Below are 24,640 nucleotides of genomic sequence, written 5' to 3'. Positions count from 1 at the left end.
CCAGGCCTGAGATGTTTAGTAACATAATGGGGGTTTAAAAAACAAAAAGAAATACAAAAAGAGTAAAAATAATCGCTACTGTAAGAAGGGGTTCATTTTTTTTACTGTGGAACAGTGAAAGTAATATTTACAGTAGCGATTTGCTTTTTTGTACTATAAAGGGCTAATTTTAGTCTTTTTAACCCCATTATGTTACTGGCCGATTAATCGATTATGAAAATTGTAATCGATTTCATAATCGATTAGTTGTCGATCGATTAGTTGTTCGGCCCTAATAAGAATGAAATCTCAGGATTAGCCACTTATTCAGATTACACCTGCACAATCTATCCTAGTCCTGTCCTGGGGGGGGGGGGGTTCTCTTGCATAGTCCCCAATACAAGTTGGCCATGTATACATGATAGATTTTACGGTGTCAAATAAAAAATTATTCCTGGAACCATTTCCATGTTTTGGTGCCCTCATCCTTGCACGCCACCCTTTTAACCGCTTCTCGATCAAGCCTTTTCAGTATTTTTTGCTATAAAATTACTTGGAACCCCAAAACATATATTTTATTTAGCAGAGTCCCTAGAGAATAAAATAGCGATTGTTGCAAATTTATGACCCCCTCCCGCTGCTTCTGAAACGGATACAGCGGCAAAATTAGCAGCTCAGACTGCTTTCATGAGAAAGCCAATCGCCGACTTAAAAAAAAAAAAAAAAAAAAAAAAAAAAGACAGGGTCATTGCTGATGGCTTCCATACCCTGGTAAACCACTTGCAAGCCGTAATGTATATTTATGTATTGCAGTTGGCAAGTGGCTAGTTAAGGCTCTACCAGACTAGCGATTGTTGCCACACTACAACAACCGCTCCAGATAGCTGGAACTTGACATTTAGAGAGAGCACTCAACCGCTTCTATTCTGAATGCAACGTGAGCTGTTCTGTCAATCAGAATGGCAGTGCAGGGGTTGGACACAGACAGTATCTGGGGATCTCAAGTAGTGGACTGAATGTCACTTGCTCTGCTTCTGCAAGTAAATGAAGTAAAAATGTCACCTAAACTAACTAGTCACTTCTGCAACATTTTTTCTTTTTTCCCAATTGAAGAAAGGGCAGCTGTTTTAAAATTAGTTTTCCTCTTTCAAAGACTCTGGTCAGCAACCCTGGACATACCTGCCAATGTTGCTGCAGCAGCAAGGCCAGCCGCGGTGTAGGGATCTGTGCCAGGGTGACCCGTGCTGATGATATAAGGGTTTGGCATAAAGGCAGCTGGAGCTAGACCCGCTGAAAACATACCGGCTGCAATAAAGAGAAACCATTATGAAATAGGGCATGACATTCACACAAAGATTGTTCAACAAGAAAAACATTCCTTTATCAGATGTGCCCTCACCTCAAGACAACATACAATTAAAGTGCCATTAGAAGTTTCTGATACACACACATTAACAGAAAACTGATGAACAACCTTCTGTGTTTTGCCACCATACACCACAGGCTGTTGCTTCTTTAGGCTATTGGGGTTTTGCAGGGAGGACACAGCAGAGACTTGGAAAACTGCTGCCACAGAAAACTTTTGGCGGTTAAAGCGGTTGTAAACCGCCACAAAAACAAACAAATATGCATGCGAGCACATAACGACAAACTTCCCTGCATATGGAGCTTTCCAGCGCATAGCTGTCGCCGCTTCCATCTTCCCATGGTCTTCTGGGTTCGCAGACTCCTGCTGTATGAATGGCTGGGGCGGCAATGATGTCACTTCAGCGCATGTGTGTGGGAGCCTCAGCCCGGAGCTCTGAAGATACAACCCTGGTATGTCGTCACTTCAGAGCGCATGCGCTGGTGACGTCACCGGCAGCATCTTCTGTGAATATCTCCTAAACCACAAGTTTAGGAGATATTCACTGTAACTACCAACAGGTAAACCTGATTATAGGCTTACCTGTAGGTAGAAGGTAAAAAGTGGACTTACTTCCACATTAAAACCCCAAGCAGCACCAAGCTATAGTAGTAAATAAGAAAATATCTAAGATGCTGTCAAGGACAAAATGTCTTACCTTGCCCTTGAGATGCCCATGTATTGAAATACAGGGTTAACAGGAGCATATGTTCCTTCACACATGTAAACTGATAAATCAGGATTTTGTTCCTACATACTTCAACTAACACGTATTTTAAACTTTTTGGATAAGACAAGAAAAGGTCAGCATCCCGGTCAGCTTAATTTTTGGTGTCCGGAGCTCCATTTGAGAGATTTTTTTCCCCTCACGCACTGGCCTGGTGAAAATAACTGAATCCGATAGGAAGTGAAGAAAAAATTGCTGATGAATCCTCCTACATAAGTTTTACCTGTATATCTGCCATCTTCAGCTTTCTACACACACTTTGGAAAGTGAAGATCCCGTTAGAAATCGTTCTTCCCGTTTCAGCAGTGGGAGGGGAGTCTGGGCATACACAGAGAGCTGAATGGAGGAAAGGTACACACCCCATCCACATAGGCAGAGGAAGGAAAGAACATGCAGATCTGTACTCTGAACAGACAAGCTCAGTGTTCATCTCCCTCCAAGTTCCCCCACACAAATTTTAAACTGCTGTTATCTAGTGTTTGAGAACTTGTCAGAAGTGACTCATGCTGATAACAGAGGAACGGAGCACCAGAGAGAAATGGCACTTCAGGCTTTGGGAAGAAATAAGTAAACACTACAGATATATGGTGCTTCGTCCAAGTTTCATGAATAGCGTTTACAACTGTGAAGCATATGCTTCAGTGTAATTCTCCCTGCTTGTTTTAGTTCTATTGTGTGTGTTAGAGGTAAAAAGGGTTCATGTGTTACAGGCTGATTGAGATGTTAATGACTCTTCTTCAGCCAGCTCCCTAGTTCAAATGGTAATTGATTTATTGTGTGTGTGAAGGAGACCGGCCTTACTGTTTACAATGATTAGATAAGTGGTATGTTAATTATTCTGATTGCTTCAGTGTAGTAATTACCTCCACTGAAGTCATTATCTAAAGAAATGTGTCTGCATAGTCGGCTCCGACGTGTCTCCTATAATCATCTGTATGGAAGCCCCAGTGTGAGGGGGGGGCGGAGATTTGTCATTGTAACAGTTTTGGAAATTACATATAAGCTCTGTGTTATACCATTAAAGTCTGTCTTGTTCTAGCAGTAAGCCTGGACTCATGTGTGGCTTAATGGGCGATCTCAGGAATATTCCTCCTAGTGGAATATTGGGTGATGTTCTTATGGAAGAAGGGAATCTTTGACGGGGATATCATACCAATACCGTCACAACAACCACTAACTGAAGGGAAATTTTCTAACAGCATCTCAGAGAGAAGTAAAAACCAGACAGGTTGTGCATCAGTTTAAAACATTTTTGTAGATACATACTGTACTTTACATGATACCTGGAAGTAAATACCTCTATTATCTGAATAGTATACAGGGTGTAATCTGCTAAGGGGAGACCTGAACAGTGACAGATATGGGGAGGGTGGGAGGAGGTGGATTCACCTTCTAGTACACAGATAATGCTAGCTTACATTCCACATTACAGACAGTATCAGAAATCATCAGTACATATTTAAAATAAAAACAAAAGTTGTTGAATCTGCAAAAGAAGCAGCATAAGGCACGTGGTAAAACAAACAATCCAGGAGATGCTTCACCTACCGAGATGGGACTGTTGGGCTGCTGCCAGGGCGTATTGCTGCTGCTGCTGCTGTTGTTGCTGCTGTTGCTGGGCTGCATTTAATTGTTGCACTGCAAAAGCATTTTGTCTCTGGAAGAGCTATGGGAAGAAAGAATACATGTACTTAAGACAGAAAAGTCAGTTTACTAGGGGCACTGCAGTTCAAGAGAAAAAACATCTACTGCCAGATCTATAAGAAGCAAGTGCCTCCGATATGAAGTGGTAGACGTTTATGCAATGATAAAACACAAAGTAACCAAAGAGATGTGGGGGTCTGGAAGACCTTTTGGGACTCTCAATCAGTTAGACACGTCCATTCCACAGACACTTGCAAAATAATTTAAGGGCCTCAAAACAATTTCAAACTGACAATAGAAGCATAGAAAATATTCCGGTGACTGCACACCATGCCAAGTCATGCATCACACAAATAGTAGCAGAATCAGCACACACTGTATAGATCACGTCCCCAATGCATTGGGGGCATGGCCTAGATGGGGCACAACTCCTCCCAATGGCCCCAACAAAAGGGGCACAACTCCTCCCAATGGCCCCAACAAAAGGGGCACAACTCCTCCCAATGGCCCCAACAAAAGGGGCACAACTCCTCCCAATGGCCCCAACAAAAGGGGCACAACTCCTCCCAATGGCACCAAAAGGGGCATTATTTACCCACTGATTCTGGGACATTTTCCACTTCCAATGGCCACAGCTCGGCTCCCTGTCTGAAAGACGGTAAACTGGCCCAAAAATGTTTAGCGACTCCTGTTTTAGAACCGGTCACCAGGTTGTATAAAATTAAAGTTACTCCCAAGCACATAAAATCAACATATGCCTGGTACACACAATGAGATTATCGGACAAATGATCTTCCCTTTTTTACATGCCAATCTCACATCTAAAATGAAGAGTTTACTAAAGTTACAAAAATTCTCTTAAGACAGAATAAAAATGCGGAAGTGATGCAATGTGTTTTAGTGCATTTGTATTGCATTTTCGGACGACAGCTGTGTTAAAATTATTAAATGAAAATCGTACGATCTCCTTGTGCAGGTGATGAGGACGTGACGTAGCGCGAGTGAGGTGGGAGGTGTAGGACGGCTCGATGGCGGCAGGAGACACACGCCGCTCTGAGGCCCCGTCAGCACCGCTCGTGGCCCCGCAGACTATAGCGTGAGAGGCTGGACGCTGCGGGGAACGAGCGGGTATCCCATCCCCGCCGGGACCAGACATACTCGGGGGTCTTTACATGAAGAGCGCCGGCAGACGAGTTTCTGCTGGACACACTGCGCCGGAGAAACCGAAGCTGCTGCGCACTCAGCACTGGATGAAAGGAAGCCGATTGGCAATCGGAGCACGCCGTGCGGGGCTCTCAGAAGCCCATAAATCCACCGGAGACAAGCAGCCGGGCAGCGGTCCAGGAGGATATCCAAAGGGTCTGGTGAGGCGCTCAGTAGAGCCGAGTTTGATCGGGTCCCCCCCCCGTGACCCCCCCGTTTGGCATGACATTGCCCTTCAGAAGTATGTACACCTATACCCCATAAGGTGCCCTCTTATGTAAAAATTGGACAATGACTAGATACTAGTCCTTTACTGGGTTTGTTATTCGTGACAGCTGCAATTGAAGGGAATATGAAGACAAAATGTAACTGAACTTATAACTCATACTGGCATAGGATGAAATAATAGAGGGAATATCTGAGGGGTATGATATCTGGACTAATTTAGTTCTCCACCTGTTGCAATATCTCTACACTGCTTGCTGTTTATGATTTACTTAAGAGTCTGGCTCCCTGTCCTTACTGAATAGAACTGTATGGAAGCGCTTCGATTGGCTCAGGCTGGTCTGTGGAGTTAAATAAGAGGACAATTTAAAGGGTGATATAATTTCTGATCTCTCCTCTTGTGAGTGGCCTAAATGATCTTCATATAGTTGAATTACCGACATCTCCGATGGCCTGGGCTTTGAAGAATTAGCGCCCTGAGGGAAAATTCATATTGGAGGAGGGTGGTCACAAATATCTTATTTTCCTAGACATTACTGGGATAAGACGCACATGTGATTATGAGAAGCTGGAAAATCCCAGTTTTGATGAATGGGGGACAGTGAAAAGATTATCAAGATCCTTCCTGACACAAAGCATCTCCCTCACTTTCTGGAACAATCAGGATATATTGGGTGGCTGTAACACAGGAGATAACTTAGTAAAGACACTGTAGGTATTCTCCTTATAAGAAGAGAATCCGGCAGTCCCAGTAATCCTGCTTGAAGCAGTAAACGTCCTCTTTTCTGTTGCTCTGCCCCTGGCCCTCCTCCTTCAGTCCGGGGCCCCTGCTTTCCTTGGGCCTTCTCCTTACTAAAATATCTACTTGCTCAGGGTTTGGGTAGTAGTTAAGGGAAGGCGGGAGCATACACCGGTGAAGGAGATTGTGGGCCGATAAGGGGCCTAAATATATTAAAAAAAAAAAAAAAAAAAAAAAAAAAAACATTTCCAAACTGGGGAAGAGAATTAGACCCTCCAACAAAATGGATAGATCGACGCGGGGTGGCACTACAAAACCAGTGAAGAATAAAACGGGGAATAGCTCCATACAGCAATATATGACTCAAGAAGGGAGCCTTAAAAGCCCAGGACTCGCAAAAAAAACAGAAAAGAAGAAGATCGATACAAAAAAAGGTGTAGGAGCAGGTAGTGCGGAGAGCTCTATAGGCGAAACGACACTAGAAAGCGAGCAAGGGCAAAATAATGCAGAGGAGCTACCCCAAGATACACAGCCCCCTACAAAGGCAGAGATGAACGCAATGCTGTTGAGGATGGAAAATGTCATGGAAAATATCATAAGGACAGAAATTAACAAGGTAAGAATTGACCTTGGAGGACTCCGTGAAAGAGTGGTAGAGACGGAAAAGAGAATAGAGGAGCAGGATCAGGAAATAAACTCCTTGAAAGAGCAAGTAAAGGCTTTGACTGAAAATCAGAGACTGGCGGCATATAGGATCGAGGACCAGGAGAATCGCAACAGGCGACAGAACCTCAGAATCAGGGGGTTGATAGAACAAAAGGATGAAGATCTTAGAAGCATTATGAATACAATTTTTAACCCTCTGTTAGAGAGATCAGTAGAATCTAAGCCCCTTAAGATTGAGAGAGTGCATCGAGTAGGGAACCCCCAACAGATGGAAAAATACGGTCCAAGGGATGTGGTCGTGAGATTCAGGAATTACGTCGATAAGGCAGAAATATGGGGTAGGCTTAGGGGAATACCACCCCTGAGATATAGAGACACAGATTTACAAATATTCTCCGATCTGGCGAAAGAAACACTGGCAAGGAGGAGATGCTTGAAACCCCTCTTGGAACTGATGCGGGCACAAAATATTAAGTACCAATGGGGATTCCCGGCGTGCCTCATAGGTATAAAGGGGGGTAAAACAGCACGACTTAGGTACCCGGAGGAACTGAACGTATTTTGCCTTAAAATGGAAATAACAATTCCTGAACTCCCTGATTGGGTCGATTAGATTGGCTCGGTCGAGCATGGAACTTTAAGAAGCGGGATGGTGAGGTGGGGGGAGGGGTGGGGAGGGGGGGGCCGGGGGGGAGCCCCGAATACCACCACGAAAGAGGAGCCAAGGATGAAGGCGAGGAGTCTTCTACCAGCGGCTCCCAGGCCAAGAGAGGGCCAGGGTGGGGGAGGGAGGGAGGGGGGGCTGGGGCGAGGGGGAGGGGGGGGAGGGGGGGAAGGGGGGGGGGGGAAACGGGGGGTGGGGGAAAGGAGGGTAATGGGAGGGGGACCATCTGAACGACTCCACAGGAATTCTTCTCAAACTCAAAAAAAAAAAAAAAAAAAAAAGAGATAAATGACAGATATTAAGTTCTTATCATATAATGTAAAAGGATTAAACTCTCATATTAAGAGACATAAAATTCTTGCCGAACTTACGCAGTATAAAGCAGACATCGTCTACCTACAAGAGACCCACATTACCTTAGAGTCTAATATAAAGATATATTCATCCGATTATCCCGTCTGGTATTATGGAGACACCGTATCATCGAGATCTCGGGGGGTTGCTATAGGATTTGCAAGAGGAGTTAGATACACACTGGTGGACAGATTGAATGATCCGGAGGGGAGGTTTTTGTTTTTAAAAATAAAACTAGGGGAGCAGGACTACACTCTGGCAAACGTATATGCACCCAATGTGAATTCGGCTAAATATATCAGTAAAATACTCAGAAAATTAAAAGATTTTGAAGAGGGACATGTGGTGTTGATGGGGGATTTTAACCTTTGCATGTGCCCGAGCCTCGATAGTACGTCCCATGTTCAGGGGAATAACGGTGAGCATCTTAAGCTACTGAAAAAACAAATGATACAAAATCAAATGGTGGATGTTTGGCGAATTTTCAACCCCAAGACAAGAGATTACACGTTTTTTTCCCCTGTGCATGGGACGTACTCGAGGATCGACTACATCCTCGTAGACCACAGACTTTTGGAGAGGGTGGTCGAAGCAAGATGTGAGATCATAACGCTATCAGACCACGCACCTATAACCATCAAAATAAGCACTTCCATACAAAAATGCATCCCTCCAGAGTGGAGATTGGATGAAGGTCTGCTGAGGGACGAGGATGTGGTCGAGAGAGTACAGAAAGAATTGGAATGGTATTTCCAGGAGAATGACAAGGAGGGAATCACAGGAGCAACCCTGTGGGACGCTCATAAAGCGTATATAAGAGGGATTTTTATTGCTGAAGGGGCAAAGAAAAATAAAGCAAGAATGAGTAAACTAAAAACATTAAAAGAGGAGATATATAGGCTGGAACAGGAACATAAATTACAGGGCCAAAAGAGGGAAACACTCCGTAAGTTAACTTTAACAAGGGATGAATATAAAGCCCTGGCCGGGCAAGAAACCAAGAATTTCATAGACAGGGTAGAGAGTGAAAGTTATGTCTGGGGAAATAAACCTAGTAAAAACCTGGCCAGAATGGTAAGAAAAAAGAAAACCAGGAACTTTATCGAAAAAATCAGGAATGGGGATGGAGACTTAGTTTACGCTACGAATAAAATAGCAGAATCTTTTAGAAGCTATTACGAAAAACTATACAATGTCCAACAGAAGATCAGGGACCCGGTCGAAAAAAAGGATAAGATCAGGGAAGTTTTACAGCAAACTAATCTACCGAAGATAGAAGAGTATGAGATAGAAAGAATGGAGGAAAGTATTACTGAACAGGAGATAAGTGAGGTCTTAAAAAATACTCCCAAAGGGAAAAGCCCGGGTCCAGACGGCTTCACGTCGGCCTACATACAAAGGTTTAGTACTATCTTAGTCCCTAGACTATGTCAATATTTCAATGGGTTGGGGCGAGACTATGAGATGAGCAGAGAGGCATTAACAGCTACGATCACTGTCATTAAAAAAGAGGGAAAGGACAATACGAATTGTTCAGGGTTCCGACCTATCTCACTCCTGAATGCAGATACCAAACTGTATGCAAAAATTTTGGCCGAACGAATGAGGGGGGCGATGACTGCCATTGTCCACCCAGACCAGGTTGGTTTCATACCTGGGAGGGAGGGAAAGGACAATGGGGTCAGGGCACTTCTTCTTATGGAGCAGATCAAAGAAAGAGGGACCCCCGGTCTATTCCTGTCAGTAGACGCTGAGAAAGCGTTTGACAGGGTAGACTGGGGGTTCCTGATACAAACACTCGAATGTATAGGAATTGGCCCAAGGATGATTAAATGGATCAAAACGCTCTATTTCCACCCTTGCGCTAGGATCAAGATCAACGGATCTTTATCCGCACCCTTCGAGATGAGAAATGGAACCAGGCAGGGCTGTCCCCTGTCCCCTCTTCTTTTCGTTTTATCATTGGAACCCCTGCTGGCAATGGTCCGACAAAATCCAGAAATATATGGAATAGAGGTTGGAGAAGATGAGCACAAATTATCCGCCTTCGCAGACGACATTTTATTTTATATAAGTAGCCCAAGAGTCACTCTCCCGAAGTTAATAACTATTTTAAAACAATATGGTGAGGTGTCAAACTTCAAAGTGAATACAGAAAAGACGGAGATCTTAAATATTAATATTCTTAAAGAGGAAGAACAATATCTACGGAAGAAATATAATTTTAAATGGCAAAAAGAAATAAAATACTTGGGAATAAAACTGGCAAATTCCATCAAGAAAATATATAGAATAAATTTTATCCCCCTGCTCAACGAAATAAAAAGGGAAATTAAAAACATATTCAATAGACCTATTTCGTGGTTCGGGAGGATAAATGTAGTAAAAATGGTTCTCATCCCAAAAATCCTATATAAGTTTCAAATGGTCCCAATATACCTACCACCGTCATTCATTAAAATAATTAACTCCCTCATAATGAATTATATTTGGAATAATAAAAAACATAGGGTGTCTGCTCAAATACTAAAACGGGCCAAGAAAAAGGGAGGCTTAGCTGTACCCGACATCAGATTGTACTATAATGCTTCGGTTCTCTCAAGGGTTATAGAATGGGCTAAAGAATCCCAGGATAAAAGATGGATAAATATTGAATGCACATTAGCAAGGGCACAGTTAGGGAGATTAATTTGGAATCCACCACAACACAGATCCTTACACACTTCAACACACACAATTACTCATAATGCATGGAGGATCTGGGATAGACTTCACAAACAATTAAAAACAGAATTCAACTCACCCTTTATTGATATAAAAGAAAACGAATATTTTATTCCAGGAACAAAAGAAGTAGGGGGAAATTGGATCACAAATAGAACACAGTTAAAAGATATAACACTAGATGGTAAAATTAGGACACTTCACGATATTAAACATAGGATTGGAATTAGGGCGCTCGACGAGTGGAGATACTTGCAGTTAGTGTCATTCGTCAAGCGCCTACCACACCCTTTGAGGTCACAAGAGGATTACACCTTATTGGAACAATTGTGTAGCACCGAAAGCTCAAAAGGAAATATATCTAAGATCTATAATTACTTGCAGAAAATGGAAGAGTCAGACACGCTAAAATACATCCAAAATTGGGAAAAGGACTTAGGGGTCCCAAGGGGGAAAACGACCATAGGAAGAATCCTGAAAATGACGCACACCTCGGCAGTAGATGTAAGAACTGCCGAGATGAACTTCAAATGTTTGACGAGGTGGTACGCCACCCCAGATAAAATGGCAAAATTCAGAGGGGGAGAGTCAGAGAAATGCTGGAGAGGTTGTGAGTCAAGGGGAACAATGGCACACTTATGGTGGGACTGCCCGAAAATTAAAGCTTATTGGAAAAAAATCTTGGCCCTGATAAAGGTAATAACAAAAAAAGAATTGGAAGATAACCCATGGGTAGTGCTCTTTCATGGGGGGGAGACTCCAGAGAAGGAATACAAGGATTCACTGATCCCTCATTTATTGAACGCAGCGAAAAGATTGATTCCCCTTAAATGGAGAGACGCGAAAAGTCCGCAAATGTGGGAGTGGATCGACTCCGTAGAGGACACTTATAGGAGAGAGAAATTAAAATACGGGAGCTATCAACACAAAGTAGGGGAAAAGGATATATGGGTACCCTGGATGGAATTTAAAAAATCCTGGAGGTTCGCAGAAAACCTGAGAGAGGAATAGGAACGCATTTTTTCAATTAAGGGAAGGAATTCTTACAGTGGAGTCGTGGGATGGTCAAGGGAGGGGATGGGTAGGGGGGGGAGGGGGTATTTAGTTGGGGAGGGGGGAGATGGGGTGCTGGGCTTTTCTTTGTCACGCAGATAAAACCTTTTAAATAGTTCCGTACTTACTATAAAAGAGTGAGTTCTAAACGGTGAAAAAAAAAAAAAAAAAAAAAAAAAAAAAAAAAAAAAAAGAGATGAAAATATAAAAATAAACAAATAAATAAAATATAAATAACAAGTATAAAAAATTGCAAGAGAAATGCACCACAAATGATGCTAAACCTGATGTAGAGACGGAATTATGAATAAAATCATGAGCAAGTCTCTCGCTGTGGGGAAGTCTGAAGTGGAAAGAGAAAAAAAAAAAAAAAAAAAAAAAAAAATCGTACGATCTGGTATCGTATGAGAAACATTTTCGTGCTTGTCCCATTGGATAATATTTCACGGATTGTCGCGATTGCTCTCGAAAGCTGTGTACCAACAATCCTTAAAGCGGAGGTCCGCCTAAAATTTTCTTTATTAAAAGCCAGCAGCTACAAATACTGCAGCTGCTGACTTTTAATAAATGTACACTTGGCTGTCCAGGGTATCGGCTGCCCCCACCGCCATCCTTGTGAGGGAATCAGGAAGTGAAGCGTTGCAGCTTCGGTTTCCTGTCTTCTGGGACCTGTGTGTTTCCCGGAAGACACGGGGGAGGACAGTGTAGACACCGGACAAGATGTAGGTCACCGCGGTGATCTATGCCAGGAAGTGGGAGAAAATACCTGCATTACACAGGTATCTGTTCCCCCCTCCCCCTGAAAAAGGTACAAAATGTGAAACCGGAGGGGGGGGGGGGGGGGGGCTTGGGTGGATCCAAAAAGTGGAAGTTAGGAAAGTTTAGTGCCCAATTTCTTAAAATAAATCAATCTACTAACCTGCTGCTGAGTTCCATAATCAAATAGTCCAACACCAGCTCCGGCAGATTCCATCGGTAAGGGATTGCCAGGGTAGTCAAACTGCAAAGAATCCAGACCGACTTGCTCCATCCCATCCATGTTCTGACTTTCAGGGTTGGCAAACTCATCTGTCATAGGCTTGTTGACCATTTGGTTGGAAAGTTGTCCTAATCCATCTGGGACATTGTGGTTTGGGCCAATTCTCTCAGCTATCTCAGTGGGAGAAGCTTGGCGGCTTCCTGGAGTACGACTGTGGAGAGGGAGGACAGGCACAAATTAAAGACCTGGCTCAATCTCTGTGCATTAAACATTTCCATGACAGGAGCATACAAAGTACTGTAAAACCTTGGTTTGAGCATAACTTGGTTTGAGAGCATTTTGAAAGACAAGCAAAAATGTAATCACTTTTGATATACAAGTGATGTCTTGATATACAAGTAGCGTCATGTCACAACCGAGAATAAAAGAGAAGAGCGGAGCCTCTATCTAAGTGTAGCAATATGGTTACATTTAATGAAGGTACAACATTTAGCAACATATTGCTACACTTAGAGGCGCCTCTTTTCTCTTTTACACTCGTAGCCCCTGCTGGATTTTGCTTCTAATCCCCTTGGGGAGGCTTCCATTTGTGTTATGGTTACACAACCTGGTCACATTGCTATAATCTTTTTATATGGACTATAAACTAAAAGACCTATTAATTGTGGAACGAATCATTTGAGTTTCCATCATTTCTCATGGGGAAATTCACTTTGATATACAAGTGCTTTGGATTTCAAGCATGTTTCTGGAACCAATTATGCTTGCAAGTCAATGTTTTACTGTATATGAGAACCTATACACAGCCAGGACTAAATTGACTGTCAGCTTACATTTAAGAGAAAAGGGATCCTCTGCTCCAGGTGTATGCAATGCCTCTTATTGGAACCAAATAGGAGTGCTAGCCTCTGCCCACCTCCATACAAACTTGAGAAAAAGAAATGGCTGCACATCCAAAGGTTCCAAAACAAAACTACCTATAATTGAAAAATTACCAGAATACCTCAAGGCAGGGCTCGACAAATCCAGGTCGCCATGAAGACTAGAAATAGCGTCCTGGCGACTTGGCTTGGAAGGTGGCTTTATCTGGTGGTAAGCCGTTGGTATTACAAGTTATTACCACCAGATGTGTGAGCTGGCGCCATCTGATGGCGGCCGTTGGTATTACAAGTTAAGCATTACAAGTTAAACAGCAATTCTAATGTCATTTTTCACTATATTCACTGCCATCTTCTTCCCTCTAATTAGAACCCCCAAACATTATATATATATTTTTAGCCTAACACCCTAGAGAATAAAATGGCGATCGTTGCAATACTTTGTCACGCCGTATTTGCGCAGCGGTCTTACAAGCACACTTTTTTGGGGAAAAATTACACTTTTTTTAATAAAAAAATAAAACAGTAAAGTTATCCCCATTTTTAATATTATGAAAGATAATGTTACGCCGAGTAAATTCATACTCAACATGTCACGCTTTAAAATTGCGTCCGCTCGTGGAATGCCGACAAACTTTTACCCTTTAAAATCTTCATAGGCAACGTTTAAAAAAATCTACAGGTTGCATGTTTTGAGTTACAGAGGAGGTCTAGGGCTAGAATTATTGCTCTCGCTCTACCAATCGCGGCGATACCTCACATGTGTGGTTTGAACACCGTTTACATATGCGGGCCCTGCTCACGTATGTGTTCGCTTCTGCGCGCAAGCTCGTTGGGACGGGGTGCGTTTTCTGGCTCCTGACTTTTTTAGCTGGCTCCTAGATTCCAAGCAAATTTGTCAAACCCTGCCTCAAGGACACCAGGTATTAGTCATGTAGACACGTTTCACACATCTAACCTGTGCTTAATCATTACCACAGCTTACATTTATGTACTGGGGCCAAGATACACTTTGAATGCAAGAGATATAACAGGTGCTTTGATATGCTCTAGGAATGGACTAGCAGACCACAGCTGTATAATCTCCTAGGGCACAGCTGGTAACACTGGCACTTTTGCATTCTCCCTTTAGCATTGCGCCATGAGTGATCATATTAATGTAAAGCAGGCTTCACCATCTTAGGGTCTTAGAAAAAAAATAAGGCCTCCTTTATACGGGGTAGAGGTCTATACTGTTTGAAGAGCCGGTTGTGTCTGGAGCAACATGTGGCTGCATGCAGGCAGCTTGTGTTAGCCATAGGGGACCCAATGACTGCACATCCACAGCTGTGCACGTCCCTGTGAATCTGCGACACTCCGATGTGCGGGGGAATCTGCATAGTCGCTGCATCTCCATTTACTAACACAGGTTTGCCTGACTACAGCTCTTCGCTGCTCTGGACATAAAACAGCAATTTCAAACTCATGTAAATTGAAAAAAAAAAAAAAAAGGAATGCAGCCACCATAGTTCATGTATGATAATGGACTAGGACATGTTTTAAGCTTAACTACCACAGATCCAGCCTCATCTTTACAGCCCCCATAATGATCTACCGGTAAGTGGCCTCTCGCAGAACAGGTCATGGGCAACCAGCAATAGTTGGTTTCTCCTTTAAAGTGTTACTAAACCCACAACAGTACAATCAGTGTGTATATGCAGTAAAGCATGCTTGTTATACTCACCGTGGAACTGAAGGGATTAATCCTGTGCAATCCTCCCCTTCTTCCACTGTCCCCAATCCATCTCCTGATAGTACAGAGCCTTTGGAGGCACTCTACACATGCTCAGTTTGGTGTACATTGCTAGATTTTTTTTTTCTTCTTTGGAGGGTGCATGTGATCAGCACAGGGCCAATCAACGCTGTCCACACAAAGGGTCAAGGCTCCTGCAGCTTAATAAAATAGTCAGAAGAGAATGAAAACTCCTCCTACAAGTTTTAACCAGGCACTGATAGAAGTCACAAGACTGCTATATACTGCTGATGAGAAAACGGTATTTAGCAGTTTATATTTACTAAAATAATTGCATTTCCATGTTCTGTGTACAGGGGGGGGGGGGGGGGACCAGATATAGCGAATGCAGGGTCCTGGGTTTAGTAACACTTTAAATCTACAATAAAATCGCAATTATGGGTAAAGAACCTCTTTGACCTTTTCCACACTTACTTGAAGTCTTTACAGTCAGCGTCAATGCCATTTGGAAGTCCTCGGCCATTCAGCTTTGAAACCTCATCGCCATCAACAGATATCATATCTCGTTTCTTTTCCTCTTCAAATTGAGATGCTTTTGCCTTCTGTTCCCCTTTCTCTGATCCATCCAAATCACAATCTCTAGCACCCTACAGAGGGCAAAAAAATAAAAAAAAATACAGATATTATTACTACAATTAGGAGGCCCAACTAATTTCACTCTAGTCACAACTACATTTAGAGGGCATCTCAAAATATGGTTATACAGCACATTGAAGATTATTTGTTTTTAAATTAAGATGGTCTAGCACAAAAAAAAATGTAAAATATCTTCACTTAAAGTGGATGTAACCAATTTTTTTTTTTTTTTTGATGTCACAATGTAGAGTATAAGATTTCCTATCATCTGTGCCCAGTCTTGCCACACAAGAGTTAATCCAGCTCTGAGCAATCCTCTTATTGTTCAGTGAAATAAAACGGACTTACAAAGAAAAACCTTAGACTGTTCCGCCCCCTTGCTGTGAGTGACAGGTGATTTACATATCTCATGCACTAGCCTGGGACGGGCATTATTTTTTAATTCCCACCCCCACTCCTTTTCTGAAGTCATGTGGTGACTTTTCTGGATTTTGACTGGATGTTGGTGATCATAGCAGAATTTAGTGTAAGGAATACAAGAAAAAAATGTTGACAAGTGGAATAGAGAGGTGAGGAGGGGGGGGGGGGGGTCTGACATTACGACTCCACCCACCGAGCTCCAGACAACAGATCCACCCACAGAATCTGCAGTTTTTCAGTTCTTATAACAGAGAGGGGAGACATGTGACAGGTAAGGATACATGCAGGAGGCATGTATATCCTTTTAGATCAGCACTATGGCAGTAGTTTAGAAAGGGAGAGTGGGTTTACATCCACTTTAACCTGTGAAAACAGCAGGGCTCATATTTGCTACTATGAACCACACAATTACTACCATAAGATGTAGTAAGAAACTGGCACTTACATAGGCTCCTTTGCGAAATCTTGGGTCAAGTTTGTCGGCAGGCGAGGAGCTCAGAACATACTCCACCATGCTCACTCCCAGACCACCACTTTCTGACCTGGGTGAGAGCACCGAATTCACATCATGGTTCCCTTGGAAGCCTTGCCCAGGTCTTCGCTGTACCATGATTGGCTGGGACATGGAATGGTCTAAAATACAAGAGATGGGGATACATTTGTTTGATAGTACATTGGACCAATTAGCATTCTTCAATATAAGCTCTTGGGATTTAAATGCACATGAATAAACCAAAATTCATATTACAAAAAACTCTAATCCATAAAAACATTTAAAAAGCACACCCCATAACGATTCCTCTCCACCTCACAAGGCAGAAGGTTATGACCATATCATAAAATGTTTTGCCTTATTAGGGGTGCGCACACACACACACCTCCAAATCTACCACCAATACAAAAATAAAGGTATACTCAATCATACACAACAAATACCAATTGAAAATTAAAGTTACAAAAATAATTCAAGCAAGTATACCCAATACATAAAGGGTGAGGAACAGTAAGTAGCTAAATACATAAATGAGCAATCTGTAGCTTCATCATGATCTCCTAAACAAGAGTATGCATGATCCTCCTGACCCTAAAGTGTACGAATGACTTTAATGACATAATACAAGCTAATTGTGGGGCAAATTAAGAAAAAATAATTGGTATTCGCAAAAAAAAATAAAAAATAAATGTATGGCAACCACAAGAATGTCCAGAGTACCAATAGAATACAAGGTACATTCTAGTATAGTACAGTACAATATTACATGACTACCACTAGATGGCAGCAGTGTCCAGGTCTCAAACACTCTTGTATTGGACTATACCAGGGGTCTCCAAACTTTCTAAACAAAGGGCCAGTCTACTGTCCTTTAGACTTTAGGAGGGCCGGACTAAGGCCATTGGGAGTAGAAAATGTCCAGTGCGTGGGAGTAAACAATACCATATCTTTGATGTCAGTGGGAGGACTAGTGCCAGTAGAAGAAATTGTACCCTTTTGATAGTGTTAGTTGGATGAATAGTGCCCCATTGGTGGTTTTAGTAACAAGAATGATTCCCCATTGTTGGTGTCAGTGGATGGAATAGTGCCCCAAGGGCCGGATAAAGGCATGCAAATGGCCGCATCTGGCCCCAGGGCCGCAGTTTGGAGACCCCTGGACTATACTATGGTATTCTACAGTTTGCATTACAAATAAAAGGGAGACAGTACAGTTAGAATGCAAGACGACGGAGAGGGCTCATAAAAGCTTATAATATAAAAGACAACCACACATTCATACATATGGCAACATTAACATAAATGCTCTATGCCAGCTTCAAAATGGTTCCCCACTGGATCTTGTGCAGCTTTCTGGAAAGTAGGGGGTGCACGTTATTCTTAAAATGTACAACTAAGACATGGCAAAATTTTTTGAAAGCTCCCAGCAATACAAAGAATTCTAGAATTAAAAATCTGCGGCAATTTCTGTGCTTATTTCGCAATTGCATTTTTTTTCCCACTAGAGTGGAGAAGGACAAGCACCTTGGTCATATTTTAATTGTGGTGTCCCTGCTGGGGAAATTGACCTTCTCTTCCTGTTTTAAAGGTACTGAAAGGGAAACGTGAAACGGGGCAAAGGACCTCCTCGGAGAGAAGAAGAAAAAAAAAAAAAAAAAAAAGACCCTCAGTCTTAAAAAATTAACAAATAAATTGATGAATAAATGATGGCTCCCTTATGGAATTGGTGCTTTGTACTGCGGACAAGTCTATGTTGCTACCAAGAAGCCTTATCAAGCGCACTGACTGACCCTTACATACCAAGCTTGGCTCTGTATTAAAGCGGATGTGCCACGGGAAAATAATATTAAAAGCCAGCAGCTACAAATACTGCAGCTGCTGACTTTTAATATTAGGACACTTACCTGTCCTGGAGTCCAGCGCCTGCTCCCCCCGCCATCCACGCTCAGGGAACCAGGAAGTGAAGCGCTGCGGCTTCACTGCCCGGTTCCCTACGGCGCATGCGCAAATCGCGCCGCGCCAGCCGATTGGCTCCCGCTGTGTGCTGGGAGCCGAGTGTTCCCAGCACACAACGGGCGACAGACGGGATGTGACGGAATGCCCGTCTTTTGCCCGTAGCGTCTGGCCGGAAGTGGGTGCAAATACCTGTCTTTAGACAGGTATCTGCACCCCCCTCCCCCCTGAAAGGTGTCAAATGTGACACCGGAGGGGGGGAGGGTTCCGATCAGCGGGACTCCACTTTAGGGTGGAGAACCGCTTTAAGCAGATAATGTACACAATGTGACAGGTGCTAAAAGGCTCAGTGGTCACACCGATTGCCAATGAATGACCATCTACTCTAATCAGTGCTTAAGAAGTTGAGGGGTATTTTTTTTATTGTTTTATGGTTACTTTGTTCAATATACATGGTTAACAAGTAACCTGAAATTCTTTATCATTTTTCTTCTGCCGGGAAGATAAGCTTTGGTGGCCCTAGAAGACCTCCCCCGGTCTGCTATTGCCCCGTCTACACTAATGACTCACAAATATGTTTGTACTGGGATTATACCTGATCATTTGCAGAGATAAGAACCTGGATCCGCAATGTTTCACCAAATAATTGATTACCCAGTTACTCATTAAATACCAATATGTGCTCAATAAAGAGTACCAGTCACCATTGAGAAAGGGTTTCTGTCTCCCTACACCTTCAAACTAATTTTGTAAGCTTTGCCCACATACTATGCCTTATTTTCTGCTGGAAAGCATACTTGGTGCCACAGCTGTGCCAGCCTGTCAATTTTTTTTTTTAAAGCAAAAGATTAAATCATTTATAATTGATAGGCCATGTATGACGTTTATGATGAACAGCGTATCATCCACCCAGTCATAACTGCCCATTACACATTGCCAAGTGCTGTTGCTATTCAGCATTCCTTTACTAATGAACTCTTGACTGGCTTACTTTAAAGAGGGGTCTCCAAACGTTCTAAACAAAAAGGGGCAGTTTACTGTTCTGCAGACTTTAGGGGGGCCAGTGGAAGGAATGGGTCCCCACCGTTGGGGCCAGTGGGAGTAACAGTGCACCATCATTGGTGTCAATGGGGGAAAATAGTGCCCTCCTGTTGACGTTAGTAACAGGAATTATGCCCCTTTGTTCGTGTCATTGGGAGGAATAGTGAATTGCATCAGTGGCAGGAAAAGTGCCCAAAGGGTCAGATAAAACCAAGTTAAGGGCTGCAGTTTGGAGACCACTGCTTCAAAAGGAAAAGTTCACCTTTGGGAGCAAGTTATATGTTACACCCACATTTAGAGTGCATCAAGCTCCCATATTAGGTCTATAAGGCCAAAAAAAAAAAAACAATATTCTGCCCCAAAGAAGCTCATGTACAAAACTTTGCTCCTACAAAAAAGTTTTAGTCTCAAAATTGCTTAACATACGCTACCACTCAAGTGTGAATGGGGACTAAAGAGAACCCTTGGTTAGATCATGGATACTAAAGTATTTATATATTCTTAAGCACAAACAAGTCTTCATTCATCTCTGTATCTATAGGCATTGTTGAGAAATGAATCTTCATAATTCACATCGCAGGCAGCAAAATGACAAGATCTTAGCAGCCTACCAACCATCTAATGTGCATAATCAGCAGGCGTTTCTAAGCTGCTAGAAACCGACTCTGAAATCTTTCATGTGGTCCATGAGAAGGAATGACACAGTAAAAGCAGCTAGTAGTAGTTTAATAATGTACATAGTAGTCTGGGCCAGCTGCATGCAAAATTCTAGGAACATTTTATAATACAGGGGGTCGTAGAAGGAGGTGAATCAAGAACCAGGTAAAATGGATATCCAGCTATAACTAATCAAGGCAATTATAATTTAGCAATCTCAACCACCCACAGGGCTGGAAATTAGAAGGCAACATCCATGAATATATAATTGCACTGGTGACAATAGTGCACCTCAGACAAAAGTATCGGTCAGAAAAATGTTCTTAACTGATGAGAGCCATCTGATCAATAAAGGAGGAATTTTAGGTAAATCTAAACCTCAAGTCTAAAATCTGACTGTACAATCTCTTTTAGGATCTACAAACAAGTATGTAGTGCAAGAACCTGTCTGATTGCATACAGATTGATTGGATAGATCCAATAGATTATGGAGGCCCTCATATTACAAAGATGTGATCAATCTAAAGAGATTTGTATGGCGAGTATGCAAAATGTATCTTAAAAAAAAAAATCAATGAAACCGTTTTGTAGCAATAGTTTAAGAGCAAAAAAAAACTCAACGATTTGGCCAGAATTCTTGTGAGCTGATAACTTCCTGTGCTCAAGGTGTTATGAAGAGGAGGGTTGGGGGTTATGAGTTTCATTTCTAATGTAACTCATTAGAAATGAAGGCAGGGCTGACACCATGTGCTGAGGCATTCAGAGCTGTATGTAAACTGTAAAATAATTTGAAAAAAAAAAAAAAAAAAAGGTAAGAACTTACGAGACGCCCCCCATGCATTCTCCCGCCATTCATCTGCTAGGAACATCCCTTTCTGGCCATCTTTAGAGGGGTCATCCGGCTCCCAAAACTTTTTTGCTGGTAACAACTAGTAAAAGAAAATAAACATTATAATACACCAAAAAAAAAAAAACACACACAATAAAAAGATATTCATTTCTTTATTTTACTTCCACCTCACTCTTCGTCAGATTCCGGCAATAGAATGAAATAAAGCGAAGCCTCAGGACTTGAAGCTTGGCTTTCATCATATGGAAGTATGGTAGTTTTTGGCAAAATGGATCTCGCCAACTCAGAAAACACAAAGTGGGAAAACTGCACTTTTGCTTGTACATGATTGGATGATAGAAATCAGCAAAGCTTCCCCTCATTTCCATCTTCCCCTCAGATCTACAGCGACTGCACTTCCAAGTGCACTTGCCTTTAGTAAATAAAACCCCATTGTCTTATTACCTATCCTTTTGACTAGTGTTAAAAAAAAAAATTCATTCTATACAAATTCATGGATTCCATACGAACAGTTCATTTTGTACGGATTTGTGTTTTAGCCATGAAGAAGTGGAGGTCTTTAGCCCCTGAAACGCACTGGCTTACATTTTTCCACTGGTTGTGACTACAATGTCAAACAAAGGATGTAGACTTTTGAACCGATCATTTGGCGTTTTGCTGCGACACATGATCGGATTTTCTGTCGGAAAAACCTTGGATGGTTTTTCAGACGGAATTTCGCTCAAGCTTGGCTTGCATACACACGGTCACACAAAAGTTCTCTGAACTTTCGTCTGTCAAGAACGTGGTGACGTACAACACTACGACGTGTCGTAATCAAGTTCAAAATCAAGTTCAATGCTTCCAAGCATGCATCAAATGGTTTCCGAGCATGCGTTGGAATTTGCGCTCCGGAATGGCTACAGACGATCGGATTTTCACGATAGGAATTTTTTCCGTCTAAAAATTTGAGAGGCGGTGATCTGCCGTGCTGGTTCCAGCTATGGTATTTGTTCCCCGTGCAGTGCGCAGGCGTACGAGGAGCCGACGGAAACAGCTGAGCGGGAACAGCTGTTCGTGAGTTGTAGATGCGCTCGCTCCCGATGACTTCTCATACACGCCACCGATGCTAGGTAATGCACGCTGCCGCTCAGCATGAAGGGGAGGAATGCGAGATTGAACATGTAATATTTTTTTTTGCTTGGCAGGTGGGCAGGAAGGGGAGGAATGTGACATTGAACATCGCCCAGCGTGTCCGCCGAGCGCGAACGCTGTCCGCGAGTGTCGCCCAGCGTGTCCGAGCGCATTAACAGCTGACGATCAGCTGTTGCGTTCGGCTATTTCCGTAGCCTGCCCATAGCCTATTACTGCGCATGCCCGGAGTCTGCGCAGTTGGGTGTGGAACTTCCCAGATGGTGGAACAAGGACGTTAAGTCACTGGCTCTCAATCTTTTATTGGCGGAAATTCTGACAGAAAAAAGTCCAATGGAGCATACACACGGTCGGAATTTTAGTTCAAAAACTCACATCGGACTTTTGCGGTCGGAATTTCTGATCGTGTGTACTGGGCATTAAAGAAGGTCTGGGTTGTCCATGCCACTGTTGAAAGTTTGCATCCCGACATTGTTGTAGGCACATTTTGACCTTCCTATAATAACGATGAGCCATTTTCCCAAGGTGGTGGCACAGTGTGTTAATATGACGCAGGAGGTGTGTGGTAGGTCAAATCTCAGGTTTCTAACAAAACATATAGTTCTGGGCTATATTTTATGAATTGGTTTCATTTTTTGCTCTATATATTTTGAGGATATGCTGCGTATACAACCGATGTTGATCATTTAGCCCCAGTTCACACTACTGTGATGCAGTAACCAGCACGATTCTGGTATGGTTCATATGGTGTGCGCGATTTGATGTTTTGTCAGCAGAGGGCACAATGTATTTTTAGTATATAAAAAATTATGCATTTACACACAAAGACAACAAAACAAAAGCAAACATGAAGGCAGCTCCAGCTGACAATCATTAATACACGGAGCACTCACCTCTCCCATGCCTCGAGATTCTAAAGCCAGAGCCTGGAAACCATGATTCAAGTCATCGGCAGACCTCACCTAGAAACGAGAAAACAGGGCTGTAATTCTATCCAGGCCGTCTCCATACACTCACAGGATAAACAAGCCCAAGTCCTCACTTGGCCCCTCAATTAAAGACACATGACAAAGGAGCAGGAGGTGGTCTGCAGGTATCAGATGTGTGAGGTCCAACACTCATAGGGACGGCAGAGGTGGCTTGTGAAAGAATACAGTAAGATTTCACCTCTATGGTGGCACTTAGTCACTTCAGGAAAATTAGGGTGGTTTTAGTAATTTAACAGAAAGCAGGGAATTTCAGAAAGAATCAAATACTGCAGAGACACAGTAAACAGCTTTTCACAAGAAAGGGAAACTTCTGTGTCTTTTCAGCAAGCATTTATTGTAAATTGTTCCTCTATACCAGGGGTCTCCAAACTGCGGCCCTGGGGCCAGATGTGGCCCTTTGCTTGCCTTTATCCGGCCCTTGGGGCACTATTCCATCCACTGACACCAACAATGGGGAATAATTTGTGTTGCTAAAACCACCAATGGGACACTATTTATCCAACTAACACTATCAAAAGGGTACACTTTCTTCTCTTGGCACCAACAATGGGGCACTAGTCCTCCCACTGACACCAAAGATATGGTATTATTTACTCCCACTGGACATTTTCTACTCCCAATGGCCCTAGTCCGGCCCTCCTAAAGTCTAAAGGACAGTAGACTGGCCCTTTGTTTAGAAAGTTTGGAGACCCCTGCTCTATACTATAATATAACTTTATACTCATACCAGCAGCCTTTCTGAAAGAAGATTCCCAAGAAAGATGGAAGTTCCCCATTTAATCCGTAGTAAAGAAAAGAAAAATCCGCACTTGCAACAACCATCTGTACAACACAGGTTGGCCATCTCGGCACTCTAGCTGCCATGGAACTACAAGTCCCATGAGGCACTGAGACCGACTCCCAGAGGCATGATGGGATTTATAGTTTCACCACAGCTAGAGCACAGAGGTTGCATACTCCTGGTATAACAGCACGACTGTCAATGCATGGATCAGAAAAATCTGTTATTGTCGGGAACAAAAAAAAGAAGAATACAAGTGCATCTAAAGCAAAACTTATTTGCTAGACTGGGAAAGGGTTAGACCCTTAGTGGGTTTTGTCCTGCTGTATATAGTGGAGACATTCAGCCTGGGGGTCCTGGTGACCACCATTACTGGGACAGAAAGTGAAAAAATAAAAAATGTAGTTTTCACAGGACAAAAATAGAATGAAAACCTTCCAATAGGGATGTGTGTCCAGGTAGCAACTGTCCAAAAGAATTTCCCTTTTCCTGTTATTGCCAATAGTACAAGAAAAAAAAAAAAAAAAAAAAAAAAAAAAAACACTTAGCGAGATAAAAACATATTTAATATATTTTTAATTCTTCTATTTAGCCAGCAGATGGAGCTGTAAACTCGTATCTTAATTTTTTCAATTTTACTTTGGAATGAAATGCATTTATTTTACAGAGCTCAATAGCTAAAGCCTGGCCATAATTTTTAAAGCACTTTCAAGCGACTGG

At 42.5% G+C, this 24,640-nt stretch overlaps 1 protein-coding gene across 3 annotated transcripts in view; it reads right to left on the bottom strand.

The window, feature by feature from the left end:
* PUM2 (pumilio RNA binding family member 2) overlaps positions 1–24,640 on the bottom strand; it is an 88,343-nt gene that overhangs the window by 27,936 nt on the left and 35,767 nt on the right. For all 3 annotated transcript variants that reach the window (XM_040348540.1, XM_040348542.1, XM_040348541.1), the window contains exons 3-9: positions 23,044–23,112; positions 20,993–21,098; positions 16,474–16,661; positions 15,447–15,619; positions 12,303–12,573; positions 3,660–3,777; positions 1,159–1,284 (exon numbers count right to left, since the gene is read on the bottom strand). In XM_040348540.1, coding sequence (XP_040204474.1) covers positions 1,159–1,284; positions 3,660–3,777; positions 12,303–12,573; positions 15,447–15,619; positions 16,474–16,661; positions 20,993–21,098; positions 23,044–23,112 — 1,051 coding nt within the window. The remainder of the gene's footprint in view (positions 1–1,158; positions 1,285–3,659; positions 3,778–12,302; positions 12,574–15,446; positions 15,620–16,473; positions 16,662–20,992; positions 21,099–23,043; positions 23,113–24,640) is intronic.

This window comes from Rana temporaria, chromosome 4, assembly GCF_905171775.1.
Source record: "Rana temporaria chromosome 4, aRanTem1.1, whole genome shotgun sequence".
Taxonomy (NCBI): Eukaryota; Metazoa; Chordata; class Amphibia; order Anura; family Ranidae; genus Rana; species Rana temporaria.
Note: the sequence above shows the minus strand (reverse complement) of the source record. Positions and strands in the feature narration are given on the sequence as shown.